The following is a 27567-nucleotide window of genomic DNA, read 5'->3' on the forward strand; positions in this document are numbered from 1 at the left end:
ATTCTGTAAAGTTGCCCTTCCTGCATCTCTTTGCTGCCATTAGTGACCACCAGGAAGTGCTGAAGGCTGATGCTCTTTGAAGAACAGGGCAATTATCCCTTGGAAGTACTTCATGGGGTTGTTTTCATGGTCCTTTCTCCTGGCTTCTGACCCAGACAGGGCTGGTGACTAGTAAGCTGTGCATGAACATGTCACATTCCAGGGAGTGTAGCTCCTGGCTCCTTTTCTGTCTGAGGAAATGCTCTTTGTGAGCTGTAAGGCATCACCTGGTAAATGGAATGGGACACTGGCTTTCCATACTTGCTCTTCTTAGGTTTGCTGCTGAGGCATCTGGGTGTTGCTGTGAGCTGCTGTGTAGGACTTTGGTACCTCAGGGCTGGGCAGGGAAAAGCAAGCATCTGCCCAAGGCTGTACATTAGGGAGGAGCTGACACAATCAAGCCAGCAGCAGAGCAGCTTCTTGTGTACCAGCCTCTTTGAGTGGCTGAGGGGACAATGGCTGATGGAGGTCCCCAGGTCAGGGAGAGGCCCTGGGGCTGTGCTGTGTCCCCAGCTCCTGCCTGTGCTGCCTCCAGCCTTGCCCAGCTTAGGAGAGGAGAGGGATGATGAGCAGCCCTTGGCTGGGGTGGGACCCATGTCTGGCAGGGTCCCTGCAGTGACCCTGACCCCACCCACTGCTGCAGAGAAACCCATGGGACGGAGGTGCTTGGCTCTGAGCACTGCAGTGTGTGCTGATGGCCTCAGATGTTCCCAGACTTCAGAGTCTGCAGAGCTGCTGCAGCTCTAGATGCTCATCACATCTTTGGCTCCAAGAATTTCTTTAAAGGCCTCAGAGGTAAATGCAGGCCAGGAAATTAACCTCACTGAGAATAAGTTCACTCAGTGATGATTCTTAGATAATGGTTGGTTTTTGTGGCCTGTAATTTAGTGTGGCTTTTAATTGGTTTAGTGTATTCTGTGGTCTTCCTTTTCTGTTACTTTTTTAAAATCAAAACCTCTTTTTTTAAGGCCTTTCAGGCCTTGCCCACTGATCTCAGAACTTTTTTTTATTCTACATTTTCAGCATTCAGTGGCATTTCTCCCATCTAAGATTGCCTCTTATCACTGCAGCTGGCTCTACAATCCAGCTGGAATCAGATTCATCTTTGATTTAATGGCAGAGCAGCAAACATAGCTGTAGAATAGCTGGCAGCTTCTCATGCAGAGCCTGGCTATTGAGAGTCTGCTGAGGTTTTATTGCACAGATCTTCTTTCTACAGGATCATCCTCAGGCACTGCCTTCACTCTTGTTATTCACATTCTGGAGAAACTGCACTGTGAAGGCATTCTCTTTTTTGTGTGTGTTTACCCCATTTTCTGAGCTGAGCCTTGCTCTTGTTGCATATCTCTCTGTATTCTGCTCTTTCCAGGCCACAGAGCCTGGATTTTCGAGCAGCCTCTCCATGTGCTCTGTGTTCCTTTAGTCACATTCTTACAGTGCATATCTGGGGCTGTCACCCATTTCACTGGGGGACCTGTCCTATCCCTTCAGTCACACACAGACATGGTGATGCACAGCTTTGTAACCAGAGCATTTAATCTTTGCTTCATGATTTTACCTAAACAATAGTGCCTTCAAACAGGTTCGTTTTGTCTGAGATCAGACAAGATATAGTTGTTCTGGGTTGGGGTTTTTTTTTAGACACTGACCCTGGCAACAGCATCTTGCTCATTTTTCATCATTTTCTGCCACTTAGTAAAATTGTTTTACCTCCAGTTTTCTTGTCTTTTCCTTCTCAAGGACAGATAAGTGTAAAGGCTCTGTTCTCATGTCTGTTAACCTTTTATTCCTAGCAATCTAGCATTTCCAGAGGTTTGGTATCCCCCCAGTACTTCCTGTTTTCTTCCTGTTGGTTTTTTGAAACTAACCTGGTTCCTTATTAGATTCTTTAAAGTCTTATAGGTGTGACAAAATAGAAACAACCTCTTATCTACATTAACAGCAAGGGAAAGAGCCAAGTTCCTCACAGCACCATAAAGAACACACAAAGACAGTGAGCAACTTGTCCGAGGTTATTTGTGAAGTCTATGGCAGGTGTCCCATGCTTGTACCCCCAGCACATGGCTCTGCCTATCAGTGTGTTCTGCAAGGAAACCAAACCAGAGGCAGATCCCTGCTCCTCTCCCCTGGTGAGGACCAGCTCCAGGCAATGGTCTGTCATGAGGCAGAGCTGAGGGTGCTGTGAGCCTGGAGCCTGGCAGTGTGTCCTATCTTCCCATTGCTTCTACTGTTACTTCTGGAGTGGGGTCTGGAAAGGAAAGGCCTGTGCTGGTCACTGTGGATGTGGGCATCTTGTAGCCAGGTATCCATTTGAGGTGGCAGTTTTTGCTGAGGAGCAGCAGATTTGCTTCTGTTTGTGTGCTCATGGAAATGCTCTTTCCAGTTCCAAAAGTCAGCTGGAGTTTGTCCATACTGGGACACATTGGGGCACAGGCCTGTTGAAGGTTCCAGCTGTGGTTCCAGCAGGGGCATTGCTCCTCGCTGGCTGTGTCAGTGCCCTCACACAGGCTCAGCAGGCTGTGTGGCCCTCCTGGGATCTGTGCCTGGGACAGCAGTGCACCTCCAGACCCTTTGCCCTTGTTTGCATTGACTGGGGAATAAAGACAGGCAGAAGAGCTGTTAAGGTTTTCTTGAGCAACTTCTCTCCTTGGGTGCTGCTTCTCTGATATCCTCCCCATTTCTCAGCCTCTTTTTCTTCTTCTACAAATGTAACAATGCAGCTATCACTTTGTCCCTCATAAAAGCCTCAATTAATGTATTTCAGTTTTCTTTAAAGCCTGAAGTTGTAAATGGTAAGTAGAGGTGTCAGACAGTAGTAGACTTCAGCCAGCAGCAGAGTAAATGTTGATGGACTGTTTTAAGAACAAGTTTCTTTGCAAAGCTTTTATGCTATAAGTCTGATGTGTGTGTGGCACAGGAACTCTATTTTGGGTCATACTGTTGTTCTCTTTCCTCTTCTCTTGCTCTTTTATTTGTTTACTTGTTTCTGTGCATTTTGCTGGTTTCTTATTTTTGATGCTGCCTTTGACCTGCTACAAGATGGCATTAGTGTCAGCTGCTGCTCTGGGAGTTAGTACTTTTGTACAGATTTGCAGTATGGTCTAAGGCTGCTTTAGAAGCATTTACTGGGCAGTGGAGGCAGTTCCCTTTTACAGGAGCTGTTGCAGATGGCTCTACACATTTTGGACAGAGATCTTGAGATGAGAGTACCTGATGTGTTGGGAATGGAAATGTCTTGGCTCTTGTCTGCTTATTTAAAAAACTTTGTGTCCTTTTACACCAGTGACTTGGAAAAGTGCTTCCACATTCTGTAGGCAAGACATCTGTGGTTGTACAGAGGAGGTCAGTTCTTTGACCTAGCAAAAATTTGCAGGAAACTGGAATGAATTCCGGAAGTGTGAATACCCACCAGTTGCTCTAACTAGGATTTGTAGCATGTGTGATTTCCAAAACCAGAATAGTCCCTGCTGGCTCAAGTATTCTCCCATCCAGGGGCTGAGGCTGAGGTGTCCTGGATGCCACCACCTTTGGGAACTTTTTGTCCCATTCCAAGTCCTTACCTTGTTGGTTGCAGACTCTCTGCAGGAGGCTAAGTGCAGAGGAATTGTGACTAGATCCCCAAACATCTTTATTTTTTTATTTAGGTCATAAGAGGACAGTGAACTGTTTTCCTGTTGTAATGTGAAGTCAGGCAGGAAGGAATCTCCACTGCTCCACTACTCGGAAGCAGAAGATGATTTTTTGAGCAATGAAGTGTTAAATGCTGATTCCCTGTTTAAGCAGTTTAAAAATACCATACCATTGTGGTAGCTGAGAAAACAACAGATTTTATGTGTGGATCTTGTTTTGCTTCCTGCATATAGGTGTCATTTCTTCCCTGACCTATTTAAGAACAGCATTTTTATATTTGTTCTCCTAATCTTCCTATCCTGCTGCTCTGAAGCAAGGTCTTGCTGGCAACTAGAAATGAGTAAGTGCATGCAGCAACTGCTCCATTTCCCCCCTCTGCCTGCTCCAGATCCATAATACCCCCAAGGTAGATAGGCCATTATGCACAATAAGATCACTAACGTAGCAGGTGAATATTAGATATATGAAGTTAGTCAGCTGTAAATAAAAGGCCTGGCAAAGAATAAAAGGCAAAACGTTGTCCCTGAGGAAGTAAATTGGGATATGATGCCTTCCTGCCCTAGTGCCCTAAAGAGTTGATGCAAGATCTGGACCATATTCACCTCCCACATGAAAGGCATGTGGCAGCCTGGGCTTTGCCTTTTCCTTCCTTGGAGGCAGAAGCTGTGTCCTTCCAAACATACCATATGCCTTGAGAAGATTGGTACAGCAAATCTTCTTGTGTAGTGTTGGTCTCAGTCTCTGTCTCTGCTTGTGGGATTTGGAGGTTTCAGGTCCATCCTGTGCTTTCCATATTAGTGGTCATTGTCCAGCCCCAGTAGCTATATCCAGAGGAATCCCTGTTCCTTATTTTTGCTTCTTGCAGTGTGATTTTTCTCCCAACTCTGCCTAGCAGCCTTGAGTTCAGTCTTTCCCCTCAGATTCATCCTCTGGGTTTAGTGTTGTTTACTACAGCAAGTTTCCCAGCTAATGATTGCAAAGGCAAAATGAGCTAAAAGGTGAGTAGAAGGTGCTAGGAATGGAAACTGTCTGTAAGTTTCAATTATTGCATTATATTGCTGCTTCCTTGTCTCTTCCAGAGTTCTGTGGTAATTATTGGCTTGGCCTGCATGTGTCTGCTGAGCCAAGGGCCAGGGGTTTATCAGCATGTATTTGTAGTCAGGACAGGCTACCTTGTCTCTTGTTGCCTTCCTGGAGAGCTGCACACCTCTTGAGGTAAAACCAGCTCCTGCCCTGCCTGTGGGGACCACTGCAGGGAAAAGGGCCGTGGCTCTTTCTCTGGTGAGCACTGTAAGTGTGGGCTGGAGTGGTGCTAGGCTGGGGGTTCAGTAGGTTTTGTTTATCATGGCACACCTTCTGGAGGTGTGTCAAGCAGAGAATAAACTGTGGAAAAGCAGAGAAAGCAACAACACCTGCAGAGAAACCAGGGAAACTGGTCCTTTATTATTTTTTACCCTTCCTTCTTCTTCCAAACTTTGATTTTTTTTTTTAATGTAAACAAAATGAAGAATGTAATAGGCAAGATGACAAGTGGCTTATTAAAAGCAGCCTTAGTGCACCAGCTGGAGTTCAGTAGGAGTTTAGGCTGCCCAAAAATATGAACTAAAGGACTTGTTTATATATCTAATTTTTATTATGGAAGTCCAAGCAAGAAGAGGCTTCCTTTGATACTATTTACAAGATAAGAGAGAGACTAGTGATAGGAGCAAGCTTACATCTGCCAAGCCCTCTGATTGCTTTGCCCTGATTGCTGCTTTTTAGCCTGGGTATAGCTGTGGATCAAAACTCTGCTTGAGAGTGGCCAAATTCAAGCTCCTGTGCTGGTGGTTTGTAGTGCTGTGAGCTTTTCCTGTGCTGCAGCAGGACAGGCTGTGTGAATATAACATGAGGTGTCCGTCTTGGGATGCTCCGGGTCCATTTTAAGATGGTTCTGTGAGGCTGGTGGGTGAATGTTGCTCTGCTGAGAGTGTAGACAGAGCCCAGTGTATGGTTTTGTGCGTGGAACTTGGAGACAAACCCTGCACCAAATGGATCCACACCAGCAGGGAGGCACAGGAAGTGGGGAAGAGCAGGTAGCAGGCAGGAGAACGTGGTGGGGAGACTCGTGAGCTGTCAAAGGCCAGCAGAAGAACCAGCAGTTCAATCTGCACATCCTGAAGCTGTGTTGACAGAAGGAAGCAGAGTATTCCTGACAGCATGAAGTGGTGACATGGCCTTTATGTGGTTCCAGGTACGTCAGTGTAACAGAGCTTTGTGTCTTCTGCAGAAAGGGACACCCAGGATGTGTAAGAGAAAATGTTTGCAATCTCACAGCATGATTTTCCCTGGGCATTTCTCACATATAGGTGGAGCATGTGGGGTAGCCTGATACCTTGCTAGGCTAATGTAGATTCACCTTCAACATGCCTTTACCAGAGACGATGAGAGAAGGGGTGAAAATTTTGTGCTGAGTGGCAACAATTGGGATCTTTGAATGTAATGAGAGTCTGCTTCCCACCGTATTAATATGAATATTGTTCTAACCCTGGCAGATTAATAATTCAAGGTGCTATTGCACTCTTAAGTGTTTTCAGGAGCAAGCCCGAATTTGGGTTTCCTGGACCACTCTTGGGCTTTGACTGATCAGCTAAGTGAGCCACAAGTGTTCAGCTTGAACCTGCCAAAGATCCAGCAATTTGTTACAGAGCCTTCCTGTGGTGAGGGATTGCTGCCCGTCAGGTGGGTTGGAATCAGACTGGTCCATTTTAATTGTCTGTAGCTTACAGTAAGGGCTGGCATCTCATACCTGATCTTGGACAGTGCTTCAAGGTTAGCTCCAAGTTGCTGATTCAAATTAGAACTCAAACCGTTTGTCTTGGTTGTTTTTAATCTGAATTAAGTTAATGAAATTTTTATTGAGGCAGTTGTAATGTTGGTGTCTCTGTTAAGTAGCTTTTCTTTGTTTACGTTTGAGTCCTCCTGGAGAACAAAAGTGAACCTTAGGCCTAAGCTCTGAACTAGGAATAATATGGTCCATATGGAGAATTATTTCAGTCTATCTGCAATGGTTTAAATCCGCATTTCATTTCACAAAGTCTCTTTCATGTGTAGACAAGGGCAAAGGATGCATTCCTGTTGAATGTGGGATAATTGAGAGGCACAGTTGATTTTAAGACATCTTTTCCAGCTTTGTGGAGCCCTTCAGCTGTGTAAATAAAAAGCAAAACAGGGAGTGGCTTTTTTTTTCCTCTTGCATATAAATGCCTTTTCTAGGTACTTTTTCATAGTTTCTTATCTATCCCAGAGAAATATTTCCTACTACATTAGGAAAAAAAAAAAAAAAAAAAGATCTGTTTTTCCTTCAGCTGCTTCTGGAGGGCCCATTGCTCTGTCAGTCTTGGCATGTCTCCAGATTCAGTAACTTAGAGCACAACCTTTTTGTTTCAAATGATGATTTAAAAACACATGACAAAAATACCCATGTAGCTGTCTGGGTTTGGGTATGAGTGGATAGAGGTGCTGGTGGCTCTTCCCAAGGCATTCAGGAGAGTGGAAGTTTTCCCCTTGCTCTCTCTGGATGGCAGGAGCGTTCATGTGATCCAGCTGGATTTTCTGCATATGACAAAGAATATGGACATACCCATATGCTTTGTCATAAGAAGTAAAGTCACTTTTTGTATCAAAATAGTCATTAGTTTACAATGCTGCAAGGTGCTCACTTCATGTAACCTGTAGGAATTTCCTTCCTTTCCTTGCTGTGCTGTGATGGTGTGTCATTACTGAATGCCTGGACAAGCTTTAATGGGGAAAGCTGTTTCCCTGCTGCTCACCCTCTGTACACACACTCCTTCCCCTCCCAGGTCATGTAACCATCCCCAAGCTCAGTCGGTTTAGTAAGAGGCCAGATTTCCAGCAGGAGCACAATTTGAATGGATTGCTTTTCTTTTGATGAGATCAAAAAACACCCACAAAGAAAATATTTTGGGCTAGGGGTTTTCTCCAGCAGGGTGGAGAGGAGATCTCTCCAGTTTTTCTTTCATAGTGTCCTGCAGCCATGCTGAAGCCTCAGCACCCTTGTTCATGCTATCTCACATTAGGCACTGGTTAAGCACAGCTCTTAAATATACAATAGCTTTAAATATTGCTGGCTTTACTATGCAAAAGTAATTCTGTTTTGCTTTTTTGGGGCCATGGCCTGAACAGCCACAGCTTTGTACAGAAGGGGAAAGTGAGAAAACCTGGGCAAGTCACAATACTAGTTGCACTTGGAAGAGTGAACCTGTGTGAGGAGCCTTTGTAATGGGAGCAGGTCTGGGGTGCTGAGGGTCTGCAGAGCAGCAGCTTCACCATGTGGGGAGAGGTGCCTAAAGTGGGAATGCTGAAGGCTGTTCAGACATGAAGGGCAGACGTATTTTGTAAAGTGTTGCCTGTAGATGCATTGGTAGTATGCAGAGAAAGAGTTGAAGAGTTGTGGAAAGAAACATAGGTAGATTATGTGTTTGAACAGGGGAGATGGATGCTTGAAGGACATGAACTGAGAATGCTGCTGAATGCTAATTAAGCAAGGGGGAAAGTATATTTTCAGGTTATTTCCATCAGTTGTGACAAGCTCCACTGTTTCATTCCCATCTCTAAACAATTAAGCTGGGTATTCAAGGTCCAGACAAAGAACATAATTTAAATTCAAAGAAATGTTTACTTAAAACCATTAAATTCACATCTACTGCATGAATATGCTTTCTGTATTCATTGACATTCTGTATTCATTATTGCTACAAGTATACTGTCAAGAGGGAATTTTAAACCAATATTAATAAGTCACTATGTAAAACACTTAATGCTACAATTCCTAACAGAAGTTTGTTTATCCCATCTCAGAATGGATGTTTCCATTTCAAGTACTTTGGGACCAAGGTAGTTTTACTGGGATACAACCTGAATTCAAAATATGCCTTCCACACAGAGAGCTTCTTATGAACAGCTAGTTCAGAGGCCAAAAGTTGCTTGTAGCAAGTACAGAGGATAACTTCTGAATAAATGAATATATTGGAGGAAATCATAAGCTGCTTACAGGGTGTTTGCAAACAGGAACAGAGAGTATATTCATCAAAGAAATTACTCAGTTTGAATAATTTGTTCAGCTCAGAGCATGTTTACCTGGCTGTGAGGGGAATGGGGAAGTTTAATTGGCAAATGTTTGTATTGTGCTTTGAAACAGTTGTATGAAAGGGAAGCGTTCTTGTTGTTTCTAGGGTTATAATTCCTTCTGTAGTTTGTGTGAATGCTGCCTTTTCTTCAGGGCTGTGTAAAGAAGGGATGCAGTGGCTGTTTTGCACCATGTGCATGTGGGGGAGGTGATAGAAAGGATGTCTTCACTGCAGAGGGCACCATGGCTGTGTCTGCCCCGTCTGCAGAGCCTGCCCCACACACCTGCACAGTCTGCAGGCACCCGAGGGTGGAAGCAGCTGAGCACAGACTGCCCTGGGGGTGTCACGGACCCCGAGTACCCAAACAGGGTTGTCTCTGCTTCAGCTGATGCTGAATATGGCCATTGTTTATCAAAAAAGCATCAATATTGTATTTTAACTTATCCAAGTTTTACAGAGAAGACAGCAAACATCTTCCACAAAAGCAGTGAAATTATGACTGTATCTGTTCTGTCCAACTCACTGTCGGCTCTTCAAAGGAGCTGTAAGAAAACTGCAAGTAAATTTGCAGATGTAGGAGAGCAGATACAGGTCTGAATTGGGCTGGGAAGTACTCTGTAAATACCTGAACAGTATCGCAGTACTCAATATCTAGAGAGAATCCTTCTCAGTTACATCACCATTGATTTTTGGAAATGAATAAGTGTCACTGTGAGCAAAATTTGGCCCATACAACTAAGTAATAAATACATTTTTGCAGGAAGTGTATTTATAAACAAAGAGTGAGCCTCGGATCTTCAAGTTACATTTGCAAAGCTACTGCCTGAAAATTGGCATGGTTCCTTCCAGTCAAGTGATCTTGGAGACAGTTTTGCTGCATCACAAACTGCAGTAGTATCTCTGAGGCTTTGGAAATGAAACACCAGTGTCTCTGCAAACAGGATACTATTTGAGAGTTTTAATTGGAACCAGTTGTGTTTGAAGGTTCAGGGCTAACCCAAGAAAGCTATTCAAGATCTGTTCACAGTGTTCCCCAGATACACGGGGTGAAGAGCTTACTGAGATCAAGGCCCAGCATGAGATTCTGCTCTAAACTTGAACTGAATTGAACAGATCTTTGTGTATATTATGTTTTGAAGACATTTGAGTGCTTCAGATATGTTCCTTCCCCTCCTCCCTGTCTTGTCAAGGACTAGGTGCAGAAATATTACAAGACAAAAGGGGAATTGAGTCACAGAGAAGCTGAATGCCATGTATTTAAAGTCAGTGTTTGTCTTCTCACTTAACAAAAATGGTGATTAGAAGAGATAAGGAGGAAGGAAATGGATGTTGGGTCATCTTCTATAACCCTGTAATATTTATGTAGAGGGAACGGACCTGGCTGAGAATTTAATTTTAGTTTTTGCCATTTGGCTGGGAAGCTCTAGCTAACACACTCAAATACACTGTTGCATTTTTGGTACAACAGTCTGTCTCTTTAAATGCTTCCTTAAAGCCGATGGGCAGTGACAAGATTTTTCTCTGGAAGTGGGTAGTTGTTGGTCACCTGTCTTCTGTATTGCACAAGTGTGATTACCTTACAAATTTCTTTTTAAAGGGTTACCAGCACTGCCTTGGTTGCACTAATGGAGTCCTTGAGGACTGAGATGAGGGAAATCCTGTTGATTGTGCACTCCATTCTCTTGGTGAGCACCAGCTGGCCTCTCTACAAGCTGTCCCTGCTGACAGCCTGGGTGGCTCTCATGGCCCTGGTGGGTATGGTCAAGTGCTCCGGTAGCTGTGTTTTTTCAGCCTACAAACCAGCACAAACCTACAAAAAAAATTCCACACCTCAAAACTCCCAAGCAAGGAAAAAAAAAATTGAAATAGAAAAAAGAAAAGAGAGAAGTAACAAAGAAAAAGAGAAATAAAACCAGAATTTGATTGACTGAATATATGGATATGCTATAGTAATTTCCAATAGACAGAAAGTGTGTTTGATGGAGTTAGTCAGAAGTAGATTAGCAGGACCAAGGAATTGTTATGACAGGAAAACCTGGCCCCAGAATGGAGTATAACTTGAACTGACATTTCTCTGCAATGTAAACCTGAGAGTTTTCCCAGCTGAATATATCTTATTGCCCCTGCATTCATTATAAGTTTTCTCCAAGTTTGGGTTGGAGTAAATCAGTACAAAACTCTTAAGATATGATAGTCTTATTTGATAGTGCATGTTCTTTTGTCACGATGCAGTGGTACATGAAAAATCTCTAAATTAGAATGAATAGAAGAGCAGATAGATTCCTCTGATCAGGAAAGCCATAAATTTTAAGTCTCTTGGTGTATATTGCTTTGTGGTTTGCTTTAGTCTTGATTTAGACCAGCTTTAGAAAGTTAATATCAACCGTTAAACCTTCCAGGCTATCTTCCCCCACTTTTTTTTTTTCTGGTTTAGAAGTGAATAAAAGAGCTTTGTACAGTTCTTGAAACTGAGCCTGAAACAGCTCTGAACAAAATATAGTGTTCCTTTCAAAATCTTGGAAATAATTACATCATAGGCAAATTGGGCCAGGAACCGTTAATAGTATTCTTTGTGGGATGAAATCCCATGGGAGGACCTATTTCAGCAGACTGGCATTGTTTACAAATAGATGCAGTGACAGGTACAGTTGTCCCATTCTGAGGCACAGCTGAAACTCTGGCCTATAATGGGCTCTCAGCATAACTGCCTTGCTTTTGATAACAAGCTGAAAACATTGGTGCTCTGTGGTCATCTTCACACTGATCATCCTGGGAGGGAAGGCTGTATTTGGCACTGGAAAACTATTTGTAGGTGGCTTAAAGAGAAACTAAAAGCCTTGCTTGCATAAGCTCCTGGTCTTTGGGAATTGCTGGAGGAACAGAGAGCTGTGTCCAGTTGTCTCTGCTGGGCTTCATAAGCTAGGAAGTCTGCACAGAAACCTGGGCACCACAGACCTTCCCTTCACCAGGATAACAAACAGAGCACGCCTGGATCTCCCTGGTACTGTACAGTAGTTTTCATTACGGGCTCCTGCCCTCCCTGCTTCCTTATTAGAAAACCTTCTGCATTTCAGGGTGGAAATCACAAAGATTAGTAATATTAACTGTTTGACCTCAATCTACAAAAGCATTTAGTTCTCTAGGTAAGTAGGCTAGTCTGTACTTGAAAACTACACTGGCACAAACTCTGGTGTGGGCATAAGTACTGCTGTTTCTGGGTGGTACAAAGCACTTTAGTGCCTATGTACATGCTTCTTTCTACAGGAGGGTGAGCTGTTTTCACCTGGACAGTGGGACTGTGGGAACAGAGCCTTCTCTTGGGAACCAGACACGTGCTGGGGACCATGGTTTTTCTGAAGGATCACTTGTGCTTTCCCAGATGGTGTTGTCCAAATGACAGACACGTCTTTCTCTCTGACAGCTGCCTCCAAGACATGACTCCATTAGTTACATGTGTGTGATCTTTTCCATGCTTTTAGGCCTGAAGGCAAAGCTCTAGAGAACACCACCTGGTCAATGGCTGCCTGTGGTTCAGTGTTACCTGCAGTTTCAGGTGGAAGTGAGCAACCCCATGGTGTAGGGAGGTCTGGCAATTGAACAGCTTATGATACACACCCTCTTAGGATGGTGAACACTACCAGGTCACTAATTTAACACAAACCAGTTGAAGGCAGCTGTGAAGGTGCTCATTCAAACTGCTCCCCTGATGGAGGTGAGCAGCTGGAGTTAGTAGCAGCTTCAGGTGTGTGTTTGTGAATCGGGACCTCCAGGATCACTGCCCCATGCTGTCTGTACTAGGGACAGGACTGGGACCCAGCTGTTGCTAGAGTTTCAGCTGTGTGACCTTGGGATGGGTCTGTGGGAGCCCATGGAGATCTAGATACCTGGGGACAGATGCAAACTGGAGGTGTGATGGTATATTTCATTTGTTGTTATTTTCACTGGACTGATGTTTTTAATCTCAAATCTGGCTTTTTGGGATTTAATTTAGATGAAATTAAAAAGGTAAGTCAAGTAACTTGAAAACACGATTATTTTATGTGTGGTAATTTAAAAATAGTAACAAAGGCTAAAATAACCATGTCATGAAAAACAGTCTAAAGTGAACATATCTAAATGTTTCAGTTGGTCATTTAGCTTTTACTTGTAAGGTAGCAGCAGTTAAGGCAATGTGGATTTCATATTTCCTATTAATGTACCACCCATAAATCTGAAAAAATTACAGTTATATCAAAATAAATTTAGTTGCTGAAAATGTTACTCTCCATTCTAATAAAAAAACAAAAGCAACCCAAGACCAGCCATGCAACCCCAAAACCTCTCAACCGTGGCAGCTTTACTTGACCAAAGGAAGAGCAGCTGCTGTTTGAAACTTCAGGACCTCTCTCTGTGTGACAGTCACCATGTTTGGTTCATACTTCTGAAAAAAACCCTACATCTTCCATAGCTGAAAAGCAAGTTGCTTCCCTTTAAATTTAAGAGAGTAGCTAATGAGGGCAATAGCTTGTGTTACCTGTGAATCAGCATGAGGAGAGATCCAGGACTCATTCACAGTGATGTGCATGTGCCTTCTGTAAAAGGAGCCACATTGACAAGATGCCTGTAGTATCATAACGTTTAAAAAGTACAGCCCACACCATTTCTGATCTGTCTGAAATTATACTCTATTTTTGGGTCTTAAACCAGTTAATTTTATGAAGTGTTGCTTGCTACCCATATCCCCTCAACGAGGACCTTGTTTCTTACATAATAAAAAATAATTGACTACAGTTCAGTACATCATTTAACTTTTACTTTGGAAGTCTGTTTGAGAGGAAAATTTGGATTGTAAACAATTACAGGGAAATAATTATAAATAAAAACTGCAAAAATTTCTAACAGGGATACAGAAAAAAACTGTATTTTCATGGTAATACCTGCTTTTTAGGAATTAGTCACTGAATTTATGTACAGTAAACAGCAGCAACCTTATTCAGATCAGACTTCTAACAGAGAGATTTTCTCATGCCACTAGAAAGCTTTTTGTGCCCTCTTTCCTGCCCAAGCCACCAGCCTTGGCATCCTCCCCTGACAGGTGTGTTTTGTGTTGTGCTTTGCAGGAGGCTGTGAGGGCTGCTGAAGATGTCCGATAGTCTGGATATTGAAGAGAAACCTCCAGCTCCACCGTTGAGAATGAACAGCAACAATCGCGATTCTTCAGCATTAAACCACAGCTCAAAACCGCTCCCCATGGCCCCCGAGGAGAAGAACAAGAAAGCCAGGCTGCGCTCCATCTTTCCAGGAGGAGGGGATAAAAGTAAAGTATCAGCAGTGCAGATGGGGGGCTCCTTCTCTGGGCTTTCTGGTGGTCGTTGGTTTTCGTGTTTATTTTCTGCCACTTTTCTCTCTGTTTCGGTTGCAGGCCATGGTCCCAAATCCTTCTGTTCCAATTACTCTAGAAACACATTTCAAAAGAGGAGGAGGTGTTCAGTCAGTTACTTTCTTGTCTATGAAAAGATGCTAAAATGTGCACACATTGTTAAACTTGCCTTTTAAAAATAACTTTATAGTTACACTGGGGAATCCTTTCCTTTGGATTTTGCTTTGCATTAGCAGTAAATACAGAGATGGAGATGTGTCCTTGTGAAAATACATTCTCAGAAGTGACATGGCAATATGCCTGACACTTTGGGATTTTTTAAATGCACTTACATTCCAAGAACAGGAACAAAACTCTTCTTTCTTGTTCCTTTTGCAGCGAAAGTGGATTCAGAATGGCTTGGTTTATAACCAGCTAGGTGTGGATGCAGCAAGAGAGTCTTAAACATGCAGCAAACAGCATTTCCTTTGCATTCTTTGAAATGCATTTGTGGAAGGGAGTGTGTTTGGAGTTAGCATATTTACAGGTTCAAGGGAAGGCATCTTCTTTATTTCTAGTGCCGTGAGAACTGATGGGCTGCACTTGCAAGGCTGATGTCACTGCAAGGCCACTCTTGATTATCTTTGGAGGGTTGGGGTCACTGGAGGATGTTCCTGATGGTGGAAACAAAGCAAATGTCGATCTGGGGAAGTGCAGGCCAGATCGGGAAGGTCCTTGGGAAGGTGGTAGAGAAAATCCTCCTGGAAACCATTTCCATGCAAATGAAGGATAACGTGGTCAGGAATAGTCAGCATGGATTTGTGGAGGGGAATTCATGCTGAACTGACAGCCTTTTACCTTGAAGTGACAGGCTTGGTGGTGAAGGGAGGGCAGTGGTTATTACTTCTGCTTTAGTGAGGTATTCGGCAGAGCTTCTCACAGTATCTTCACAGACAGACTGGTGAGGTACAGTATAGGTAAGTGTACAGTGAGGTAGACTGAAAACTGGCTGAAATGCAGGACTCAGAGGCTGTGGTCAGCAGCATGAAGTCCAGCTGGATTTCAGGCGTGATTCTGTCTTCAGAGTCCCTCCAAGGAGAGCTCAGAATTATGCAACTGTGTCATTCCCTTGGAGCTCCAGCTTACCTGTGCTGCCTCATTCATGAGGCTTCATGAGGTTGTGTGGAGCAGCTGGAGATAGTCTGGCATTCAAAACTCCTCCCAGGCAGTAGAAGGCACAGTGGCAATCCCATTTCTCCCCTCAGCCATGGGCAATCCTGATGACTTTTCTGATGTGAGGGCTGTAACTGGATGAGCCCATTTCTTAGGCAGACCTGGCCAGTTCACTCTGCAGATTGTTCCCCCAAATGTCCCCTTCTGGGAACAAAATTAATTTTCAATTGATTCTTTATAAAGGCCAAAATGAAGGTTTCTCTCAGCTTGCTTAATTCCTGGAAAGACTTGGATCACTTCTTACCTTAAGTGCTAGCAGGAACTTTCTGAGGAAACATTTCCCCTCCTGGAAATGATCAGTGACATTAAAAATGTAATTAACTACCAGTCAGAGCAATCTTAGGGAACATACAAGTGTCATGATTTTAAATGTGACCATGAGGAAAAGTCAAGTAAGATTTATAGCTTAATTTTGTGAGGTGAAATAATAAATGGAAGAAGTTTAACTTGACTGGCCAAGTCCCTTGAGGTAGTTTCACTGCAGGATTGGTTTGTGGGTCAGGGTATCAGCTGGCCTGTGTGTGCTTCATAGACTCTGTGACACATTTTTGAGACTCCTGCTTATAAAACAGGAGGTGATGGATATGTCTGCTCTCATCTAGTACAGTGCTTTGCAGCATCACAATGTTAAATCCATAGCTCATTACTGCTGCAAGTCACTAGAATGTGAAGAAAACACCATGGCAGGGAATTTCTGCCTGAACCTGCAGGAACTTTGTTGTCTGTCATTTGCTCACCAGACAGGAGGGATGTGAGGATGGATATGGTACAGTGTGTTCTCTCCAAGGCTGTGGTGTGTGTCAGGACTGCTGTGCCTGGGCACCAGGAGTCTTTTGCAGTCCCTCCCCTGCTGGAGTGCAGCATTTTCAGTTATAGTTTGAGCACTTGTGTTTAAAACCTTGTTTTGGCAAACCACTGATGGCTCTGTGGAGCCCTTCTGTGGATCTGCATTTATATCTGTGAAATAAGCCATTTAGGCAGTGGTGTGCTGCCCCTTCCCATAACACCTGACCCCCTTATGTTCCCTGTATAGCTCCTCTCACTCCTGTCTCTGGGCTAAGGTACTGCCATTCCTGAGGACAGGAAGCCAAGGCAGACGACTGAAATAAGTTTCCAGTGTCATGCAGGCAATCTGTGTGGAACAAGGAGCTGAACCTATTCTGCTGGAGCTGTGAAGTTTGTCTTCCTGCCTCAGAGATCATCGTGGTGATGGGAGCCACAGTGGAGTCACAGCAGTAGTGCTTCATTCAGCAGAGGTGTTACCTCAGCAGAAATGACTTGGTTCTTCCAGTTGTTTGATACAGGGTTGTTCTTTCATTAAACCCCCTATGATTGCTGTAAAATAAATTCACTCTGTGTGCTCACTGGGGACTCCATGAGGCCACTGTAGAGCATTCAGCCTCAAGAAGTCAGGAGGAGGTCACAGCTCAGATGCCCCTTTCCGATGTCTGTCCGTGTTGAGTGTGAATGATGCCACTTCTATTGAAGCTGCTTTACACTTGGCTGCGGAGGGGAGCAGAGTCTGGCCTTTAGGCATCTGGTCACCTCTTGCACAGAAAAACAAGAAAAGGGGGAGGGAGAAAAATCCAGCAGAGTAAAGAAATATGGAGGAAGGGAAAAGGACAAGACTACATGAGGAGCAGATTAGGAAGGAGGGTGGGAGGACAAATGTGAGAGGCAGTGGAAGGAAGAAGGAATGAAGGAAAGAGCAAAGTGAGTTGAGGAGGTGAGCAAACAGGAAGGCATAAGCATGAGGTCAAACCCTTCATCTTTCTCTGAGAAAAGCTGCTGCTTAACTGAGTCACATTTTTCTCTGAAACAACTGCCCTTTTAACAGATTGGTGATGATGGTGGTGCAGACTGTGGAGAACAGAACAATCTTTACTTGCTCTATTTTAACCTGTCATAGGTGCTGAGGTGGTGTGGAGGCCCTTGTGGCTAACTCTGTGCAGCAGGAGTGTATTGTGAGGGGCACTGACAAGAAAATCAAATACGAATGTTCAGTACAACCCCTTGCATCCATTCAGTTAGGTGCTTCAAAGAAGTCATGTCTTTTCATATCATTTTGCCAGCTTGTTTGAAATAGAAATTATATGATTTGCAGAGCCCAGACAGAAACATTAAAGTTTTTACACTGGGAAGAGGTGAGGTTATAGTAAAGAGATGTTTAATTCTGTAATTCATTTATAGTGTATCAACATTTGGACCAAAGGTGCTGTATCGCAGGTCCATGAAGCAAATGAGCCAGATTTTGAGGAATGAGCTGGCTCACTTGTCCTCCAGCAGGAGAATCCTAGAATGAATAAATGCTGGTTTTGGTGGAACATTTTTATATAATCCCTTATTTCACTTCTAGATTTGACTGCTACTTTGAACTGAATTTGATAGTCCTTAAATGTAATTTTTGCTGTATTAGCTTGCAAATGAGGAGATTGAAGAAGATCGTTTTGTTATCTACAAACAGATGACATCTTCTAACTGGCAATGTCTGTCCTGAAAATTAAACAATATCATCTTAGTGATAAAAAGGGAAGGCCTTTGCATTTGTATTTTATATATTGCTACCATCTTGCTGAATGCTAAAATGAAAATATTTCATCAGTGAACAATGTATAATGTTGTGCAGCATCAACAAAAGCTGACAATTATTTAATGGGGGAAAATGCAACAACGCAGAAGCATTCCAAATATACTATAAGTACAAAGAGCAGAGCATCTTTATCTTAAAGGAGGCTGTAAGGTAGAATAGGAAATATGCAAATAGAGGCCTCGTGGAGCCAGTGCCTGAGCAAAGACAAACTTGGACTGGAAGGGCTACTGGTACATAAAGTCCAGCCTTGGATCAGACCCCTAGATGAACCTATGGAGTTGGCAAACATAATATAAAAACACTACAGGAAAGTGAAGGCAGTTTCCCTCAGCCTTTATTCCACTCCTTCTTTGTTGGTCAATAAAACTGGACTGAAGTGATATTTGTCAGTACTCAGAAGTGCAGGAGATAGATGACCACAGGGGGATGTTACTTTCAATAGGTTGTAAAGAGGGAAAGAGATGAGAAGCAAATGCAGGTTGACTGACTTTCAAGTCTGCCTGCTCAACTAAGATACTCCACACTCTGGGAATACTGGTGGAGTGATTTAAAAAGAAAAAAATTCTGGAGACTAATAAAACCTGCATTTTATGATCATATGTCTTTGTTAATTGAGAGCTCAGAGCTTTTCCAAAGACATTTATGGGATTCTGTTGCTGGGCAGATTCTGTCTTTCCTGAAACAGAGTTGCTGTTTGAGCCTTTTAGTTGGAAGAGGAGTTCACTGCATGAGCTGCTGGTCTTCACAGAACCTGTAGGGAAAAAAATGGTTATCTAAAAAAGCCTTTCCTCTGATTTGGCTGATTTTGAAATGGATTCAAACCATGTTGGAGAACAGACACCCATACACATGGTGTGTCCTGTGTGATTTACTTCTGCAGGAACCCGCAAAGTCAAATAGGAGTTAGTTTCTAGATATGAAAACTCAGAGAAAAAAAGAACTGCAAATAGAAATCATACTGGTTTAGAGATAGCCTGAGAGTATTACTTCATGAACAGCTTGCTTTGGCAGCACATTGGCTAAAAGAAAAACAAAATAAAATAACACCTTGTAGACCTTCCCTAACAGGTGTTGACAGGCTGGCATTGTGTTAACCCACTCTGTTTCTCAAGTTGGATGGATGCTAATTGATTTGTTTTCCACTTTTAAAACACTATTTTGAACATACCTGACTGTTAAAAGTTTTAAATGAAAAGCTGTTCAGAAAATAAGTGCTTAACATTTTGCCTCCAGCCAACAAGAAGAAAGAGAAGGAACGTCCTGAGATCTCTCTTCCTTCAGACTTTGAACACACCATTCATGTGGGATTTGATGCCGTCACTGGAGAATTCACAGTAAGTAACTGCTGTATTTTGTGCTTACCAGAACTTCTAGTTTCTTGATGGTAAAATAACCTCCTATTGCCAGAAACATCAGATCACAGCAGCCAGCTGTGAAGAAAGAGACTTTTATTTGTTGGGCTTAGGATTTGGAGTGTTTAACTTGTGATTCAGGCTGCCTTTTTTTTTTTTTCCTCCAAGGATTGTCAACAGACTGTCTGTGGGAAATGAAAACTAGGAAGAATGTAGGTGTATGCTTTTACCAGTCCCCCAAGCTGCTACAAGGGTTGGTTATTCAGTGTCACTGGGAAAATATAAAAAGCCCCCCGCCACATACTTAAGTAGACAACCAGCCTCAAGTGCATTGTCCACCTGCCCTGCAGGAGACACTCAGAAAGCTGCAGCACTGTGCAAGTCCATTCATTTTAGTTTAGTATCCTTCAAAATACATTTATACACTAGGTGATCAGTGTTTATAGCCTTTATGTATTAATAAAATAGCTGTCAGCTTTTGCTTTTCGAATCTCAACAAAGTGTTGGGGAGAATGAATCTGATGGAAGCTCTGAAGTGTGCAGGGGGCTCCAGAGCATTTTTCTCTCTGATTACTAGTAGGGTGCTGAAACCATTGTTCCTTAAAGCTGAGGTGGCAGTGAGCTTACCTTTTTTTAAGCTGGGGAGGTGAGAGGGAGCATTAACAACTCTGCTGTCACCCATCGTGCCCATGAACTGAGTGGTCAGACTGAGTAATCACTGTTGTGGGCTGTGCTAGTGCTGACTGGCTGGATACACCAATAGGATGGGACAACTCATTTGCCTGGACAAAGGATGGCTAATTTTCAGAATTTGAGCCCTAAATGTGATTTCTTCATAATTTTATACTTTGATTGCTACTTTTGTTTCACAAAAACGTTTCAGAAAGCTGGAAACTTTCTGTGTCCTACAGTAGAAGTTGTAACAATAGGAATAACAGTAGGAGAAAAAAGACACATTTAATTACAGCATGTCTTCAAAGGGGTAGTGAAATTGAATTATCCTTAGTAATTAGGAAATACAGCTACATTTAAAATAAGTGGTCTGGTTAATTAGGATTTTTAAAATAGATGTCATAAAATCTTTCTTCAAAATTTATTCTGTGCCAAACCCTAGGGCTTGACTAAATGCATGTTTTAAAAGCCCAGATGTGGTCATTTTTGATCAAAAGCTTTGCATAAAGCTTTTAAAATTGTGTTTTCTCTGGTGTCTATCCTGGTTTTTCCTTTTTTCCTCTCTTTCTTTCCCTGTTTCCACTTTATTGTTCAGGTTAACCTTCAGTGCCATTCTCCTTATCTTTATATCATATTATGTTACTTTATGCTTTTGTTTCTCTCCTTTTTGTGTTTGCATCACTTCTTCTTGTCTGTCTTCACCTTCCCACTTTCCTTCCTCTTCCCACTGGATGTTCAGCTGTTCTTATTTTTTATGTGTTCTTCCTTTCAGCCTTCTACCTTTATTTCTATCCTGTGTTTGAGAATTTTTCCTTCTGACTCCAGGCAAACACAATGGGTCACACTCATGTTCTCTCATAATCTGACTGGTGGTCAAGGTCTTGGTTAGTTCATGTCCCTGCCAGCTGGAATAGAAAGGAGGAGCATCAGGCTTAACACACTTCAGTTCTAAGCACAAGCACTCAATATCTGTGTTTTAGGGATCAAGGTTTGGATAATTTTCAATGTTGTTATTATCTACCAGTATTTCAAAACAGTCTCTAGCATCAGAGACCTTTTGGGTTTTTTGTTGTCAGATGTCACCAACACAGAGCAAATCAATTCTACACGGCTAAATAGGTCCAGCTTTGTTGCTGTAGCAGTTTCTTTTTAAATACCTTTTTCCCTTTCGAAACAGTGGATGTAAGGTGTCTGCTGGTTTGCAATTACCCTTGGTCCTGAAGTGTGGAAATGCAGTGCTGCAGTCTGAGAAAGCTGTAACCAGTTCAAAACTAACCAAAAGGACAGGTGACTTCCCATGTGCAGCTTTCCAGCACAGGGCTTAATGCTGTAGTCCTCAGTGGAGCCCAGCATCAATCAAAGGAAGGGATTTTTTGCGCCATTAAGAATTAGATATTAGTCCCATCTAATCCCAGATGCAGGCACTACATTACACAGTACATTAGGCATGTTTGGTTTGTCCCAACCTGGATAGAACCTGTGTATCAGCTGGGTAGCCATGTGGTAAGTACGTCCTGCAAAGGGACTGCCACTTGCCCGTACCATGTTCTGATATTCCCACTGTCCAGTGGTCACACTGTCTGCCTCTTTCAAAAGTTTGGAAGTGCCATGGGGGTGTCCAGTCAATGTGCAAACATACAGGGTTTTTTGTTCTGAATTACTGCAGCTGTCATGCCAGTGGTGCCTGCTCTCCTGGTTATATGCAATGCATTGGGCCATTTTCTGACACCAAACCATCGCCCCCAGCTGCATCCCTGGATTGCTGTTAGATGCATCCTAATGCACAGTTGCATGGGCTCCTGAGTTCTGGCTTTCAGGCTTGAGCACCAACCTGTGTTGTCCATTGTGAAAAAATATTACATCTCCATTTCATTGTGCTTGGAGCAACCACATTTGCTAAGAAATAGGGCTTTTAAAGCAGAGAATAAAATTGGTTGGAACTGTTGGGTGGGAGCATGTTGCTAGAGCTTTGTGTTCCTTTATTTGAAAAAGGAGTTGCACTTTCTGAATGAAGGACAGTGTGGTTAGCAGGCATCTGGGGTGTGTTTTTTGTAAGGCATGCATGTTTGAAACCATTTCCTCATCCCCAACCTAGAAGAAAATGTGGTCACCCACCAAACTTTTAAAGCTTCTAGATTATGACATTAGTAAGTTAGAAAAGTTGTGGCTGTAGATCCCAAGAAGTTGCACGTTCCTAATCTAATCAAGCATTTCTTTACAATTGTCCTGATTTTCAGTCTGACACACGCAGATTGTTTGTGTTGTGGCAGTGCACAACCTCCCAGATTTCACAATCTGACTTTGACCATCTGCTCTCTTCACTGGTCAAATGGTGATCTCAGGGTTGGAGAACACCCAAGCTTGGAAAAAACTTTTATAGAGGCATTCAGAAATGGTAATCTGGCTTCAAAACTAGTAAAACAGGAAAAGCCCAGACCCTCCTTTTTTTTTTTTTTAATTTTAAATTGGCAAAGGAAATCACATGTAATTTTTCTAGTCAATTGCCATTAATTCTCAGGAATGTATTTTATGAGGAGAAAAAAACTGTTTAAAAGAGAGAGGAAGGGGAATGATGCTTCCAAACTTTGGAACAGTTGTGATTTTTCTGTTCTCCTAAATCTGCCTTCCTGTAGCCTGTCTACCACCTGATCTATTTGGTATCCACCTCATAACTCCCATTTTAGATGGGACTTGCCCATTCTGGCCCATTGGTTTCCTCCTCCTACCACCTTCTGAGTTTTCCCACATTCTGTTTTAACTTTCTTTTCTTTCTTTATTTACGTCCATTACAGCCAGATCTCTATGGCTCACAGATGTGCCCAGGGAAGCTCCCAGAGGTGCGTCACAGGCCCCAAATGCTTCTTTGAGATGTCATAGCACTGCAGCAGCAGGTTGATGTGTGTGCAGTAGATTTGTTGCTTGGCTTTTCCCACTTTTTTTCATCAATCCTAAACTTTGGAGGCCCATGTCACACATTGTTTTGTGGACAATTTCTGAGAAGAAGCTATGTGGAAGTAGATTGGGGTGGCCCGTTTTTCCTTCAGTGAGCCCTATAATTCGCTGCTCAATGTCAGCTGTGCAGTAAAGGGGGAAATGACATGCTGTTAAACTTAGGGAACTATCCTGGATAACTGAAGCAAGTTCTCATCAATAGAATTTCAGTGTAGAGCTGGAGCTTTTAGTGATTGGATCGATTTTCAAATTCCGCCTCACCCATAAGATGTTCCAGAATTCATCCAAGGCTTTGGATGAACTCTCAGCCTGTTTTATGAATCCCTGGTTTCTGTATGTTAGCAGTAGAGAATCTAGAGACATCCTTTGCAGCTGTGGTATACCTCAGTGTTATGATTTTGAGAGCTGAAAGGCAGATTTTTTTACCCCGCAATGTTCCCTGGTATACTGAGAATTAGTTGTATCAGGGTGGGGTTTACCTTTAAATCAGACAGCAGTGATCATTTCAGCAAAATGTGTTTGCATTCCTAAGCATGAAAAGTCCAGTGTAAAGCTCCTAAAAAACACTGTGTTGTGCACCAATAGAGAATAGTCTTGTTGTGTCTGCCCTGAATCACCAGGCAAACAAGCTTAAGCCTTAAATCATTATTCCATGGAAGAGCAGAGTTGATTTCCAGGGAAGTTTCATGCCCTTTTTTTTTTTCCTCTCACAGTCATTACTTTATTTTTATAAAGTTGGGTCCTGGTTTTAGCTAGATTTTTGACAGGGAAGAAATGATTGCATCTAATTTTAATTGTAAGGTGTCAATCAAAATTTCTGCAAGTAATCTTACAGCAAGCATGGGATCTTGGTAAAGATCTATGAAGCTGCAGATTTTAAATACTCTAAACCCACTTTGTTTCCACTTGATGTCTACAGGGCATTCCAGAGCAGTGGGCCAGGCTACTACAGACCTCCAACATAACAAAACTGGAGCAGAAGAAGAACCCACAGGCTGTTCTAGATGTTCTCAAATTTTATGATTCAAAAGAGACGGTTAACAACCAGAAATACATGAGCTTTACGTCAGGAGGTAAGTTGATGTCTCCCAGCAGGGGAGGTCAAGCTCCAAAACAAGTCAGAGCAAAGTTCAACAGTTCAACATTCAAGTTGTCAGGAGGCAACCTGAACCAATTCTACATTGTGGAATACTCCTGAAGTTAATTCCATTTCTCCTTTCTCACACCCCACCCCCCCGCCCAAAGTCATTAAAATGGTGACTTTGGTTTGTTGCAGGTTTTTAGAACTTACCAAGATTTTGAAACAAAAATGCCATTAAGATAGCATTAGTTTGGCAGAATGCCTGTTGACAGCTTCAGCTAAAAAGAGGGTGTCAGTAGCCAACAGGGTGCAGGCAGCGGTTGGAGTGAACCTGCTGGGGTTCCATTTCCTCCAGAGGATGGTCTGTCATTTCCCCAGTTTGAAGATTCAACTGAGACAGCTTCCAAAATGCAGCTTCTCAGAAGTCTTTCTAAAAACTCTGCACTTATCTCCAGGATTGAGAGAAGGCATCTTTTTTTCCCCAAATTCCATAATTAAAGGATTTGATGCTTACTGTGTCCTAAAATAGCAATTCCCTTTGTGACGAAATGCAGACTTCATAACAGGACATGTGTGCTCCTGAACCCAGGAGCTGCTCTCATGCTTTGTCAAAATAGAGCTGCCATGGCTAAGGGGGATTTCACAGAAGCTTTTCTGTGGAAATGTCAGCAAGCTAATGAGAAGAATGTATGCAATTTGTTGGGATAACAAACAAACAAAAAAAAGCCAAAAAAAAAACCCAGAAAAACATCACAGGAAGAAAAGGAGTGAAAGCTGCTTTAGCTCTTGGGTGGAACAGAAGCATTGACAGTTAAAGAACAATTTGCATTTTCATGACTAAATTTCTATTTACTCTATTTATTGGCAAACAGGCCAAAAAATAGTCTAGAATTTTGTCCTGTTCTCTTCCTTGCTGTTGCTCCTGAAGGGATGGTGCAAAAGAAAAACGATCTCTATTTGGGTTGACTTGTTCTGTGGGATTCCCCAAAACAGGCAGGGATTTTTTCTAACGGTATCTGGTTCATTCTCCTTTGCTCATTGCAGATAAAAGCGCCCATGGATACATAGAAGCCCATCCGTCGGTGAGTGGGAAAGTAGCCTTTGATGTGCCTAGTGTTTAAGAATTGTGGAGCAAGCCACGAGCTTTCCCTGGCTGATTTATGATTTTCCATTTGAGATCTTTTTAAAAAGATGAAAGTCTGGTTTAGCAGACAGAAGATTGCGGGCTGGTTTTAGCCATGTTGTATATCATTCACAACAATATGCAGCACCACCTAATGAGCCCATTTTAATTTAGTTTTCAAAATTTAGAATGCCATTTCTATCAATTTTCATGATTTCTCCTTAGTACAGCTAGATATATAACTGAATATAAATGAGGTTATAATTGATATGTAACTCACTGGAACCATTGAAGGAAAGTTTTAAATAACCATCCATTCTAATTAATGCTGGATTGCAATAGCAGTCCCAGAGATGTAGGAGTGACATACACATTAATACTGACCAAATTTATTAGGGTTATTGTTAGTGAATTGAATAGCAAGTGACTGAATGGGGATTTGGCTTTTATTTTAAAGTGTTAAGCAGCTTCATGTGAGGGTTGTGGTTCCACAGCCAACTGTGTATAATGAAATGAAAATCATCTTTGAATATTCACACTTCAGATTTTCAACCAATGCTACTTCCCTTATCTTTAATAAAACACACTTCTCAGAGGAAGTGTGGTGTTCACCAGAGCAGAGTAAGCCTTCCCAGTAGCTTTTCCAGTGGATATGGACACCTTGGCAGATGCTGTAGTATTTTTGTCTAGCAGACAGAGGCAGTAGTGAGACAAGTCAGCATGACAGCTTTCCAAAATTACTGACTCGGGTCTCCCTGTTTGCTGTGGGCTTCCCTTACTGGTAGTTCTGCTGGACCAAAGGGATGGCATTTTACAGAGAGTGACAGTCAGATGTGAATATGTTGAATGGTGCCTTTGATTTGCATCAGTTCTCCAAGTGGCCTGTTGTAGCCAGGCCACGTGGAGAAAGTGCAGTTTAAAGCAGTTGGTAAAAACATCAGAAGGTGCATTTTCATTTTTTTGTTTCATTGTTCATAGTTTTGTTTTTATTGGAATGACATTATCTAACCCCCTGCCTCTGAGTAGCAGCTGGGACTGGTGAAGTTCAATGCAGCTAAACCTTTTAAGTGTTGTGCTGAGTTTAATTTAGAACTTAGGCCCATAGGAGCGTGTGCATGTCTAGATTGGTTTCTGATGTCTAGGAAGACTAGGTAGCTGTCAAAGCTTCAAAGTGCTGGGATAGCAGCTGTCACTCACAGTACTGTCTGTCCACAGAGCACAAAAACAGCATCAGAACCTCCTCTGGCTCCCTCTGTGTCTGAAGAAGAGGATGAAGACGATGAAGAGGAGGAAGATGACAATGAACCTCCGCCTGTTATTGCCCCACGGCCCGAACACACAAAATCAGTAAGTGCCAGCTTTGGTTAGGTCTGTGTTCAGTGCAGTGCAGAGCTGCAAGTTTGTTACCAGACAGCACTGAAGGGGCTGAAGGTGCTTTGGTGGAAGTCCTGAGCTTCACTCCAGACACTGCCTCTGGGAAAATCAGGTTTGAACTTTCACATTCACGTGGCAGTTTCCTGGGATTCTGGTGAGGGCCATGGCTTTCTTCTTATATCAGGGAAGAGGTACCATCATGTCCTTTAGTGCTGCAGGTATGAAAATGAGCCACTTTGTCCAGCTGTGCAGGCTCCCTGTCAGCAGCAATAGCTGTCCAAAGATGCAGTTCATATCCTGGCAAGATACATAGGACACACTGTCCTCTGGAGGTACCTGCCCCTCTCCATGGACTATATCAGCAAATCCATGAAAATTGAACGTGAAACTGGCCATGAACTTGTAACCTTTCATTTTTGCTTGTTCAGTTTGAGAAGTGGGCAGCAAAACCACTTCTAGAGTCCTGGATGTGGCTGACATGATCTTCCTAAGGGTTTTTACTTGAAATATGATCTCAGGGGATCTCTGCCAGTCACCTTTCTGACACAAAATAATTTCTTATCACAGATCTACACACGCTCTGTTATTGAACCTGCCGCTGCACCAGCACCAGCTAAAGAAGCCACCACTCCCCAGCCTGAAAACTCGAACACAAACACCCTGTACAGAAACACAGACCGGCAGCGAAAAAAGTCCAAGATGACAGATGAGGAGATCCTAGAGAAACTGAGTATGTATTGGGTATTTTGAGTCTGCTAGAGCAGTCTATTTCCTGCATGTGTCAGCATTAGCTGTACCAAATGTTTCTCGCAGTTTAGTGTCACAGAGTCATTTACAACTCCCTACAGAAACTGTTGTGCTTCGAGGCAGTAAGGGAACACTTGGGGTGTTCCTGCTGCCTCTGAGGGCAGCTGGGACTGGGTTGGGTTTGCCTGAGCTTCCTTCTGTGCTTAAGGCAAAACCAGAGATCATTCTGGTTGAGTAAAAGGCTGTGACCTAGTGAATGATGTAGGGAACTCCTGAGTACTAATGGCCAAATGAAACAGAACATTTAGGT

At 42.8% G+C, this 27567-nt stretch overlaps 1 protein-coding gene across 16 annotated transcripts in view; it reads left to right on the forward strand.

Moving 5' to 3' along the window:
- The window catches only part of PAK3 (p21 (RAC1) activated kinase 3), a 128178-nt gene that overhangs the window by 76447 nt on the left and 24164 nt on the right, over nt 1–27567 (forward strand). For 10 of the 16 annotated variants that reach the window (XM_072929154.1, XM_072929156.1, XM_072929152.1 and 7 more), the window contains 7 exons: nt 13895–14091; nt 19190–19290; nt 22773–22817; nt 23852–24005; nt 25058–25095; nt 26352–26483; nt 27078–27240. In XM_072929154.1, the coding sequence (XP_072785255.1) occupies nt 13917–14091; nt 19190–19290; nt 22773–22817; nt 23852–24005; nt 25058–25095; nt 26352–26483; nt 27078–27240 (808 nt within the window). In that variant the 5' untranslated portion in view covers nt 13895–13916. The remainder of the gene's footprint in view (nt 1–13894; nt 14092–19189; nt 19291–22772; nt 22818–23851; nt 24006–25057; nt 25096–26351; nt 26484–27077; nt 27241–27567) is intronic. The other 6 variants (XM_030272661.4, XM_030272660.4, XM_072929158.1 and 3 more) reach the window with 1 other exon arrangement.

The sequence above is a fragment of the Taeniopygia guttata genome, chromosome 4A (assembly GCF_048771995.1).
Source record: "Taeniopygia guttata chromosome 4A, bTaeGut7.mat, whole genome shotgun sequence".
NCBI lineage: Eukaryota > Metazoa > Chordata > Aves > Passeriformes > Estrildidae > Taeniopygia > Taeniopygia guttata.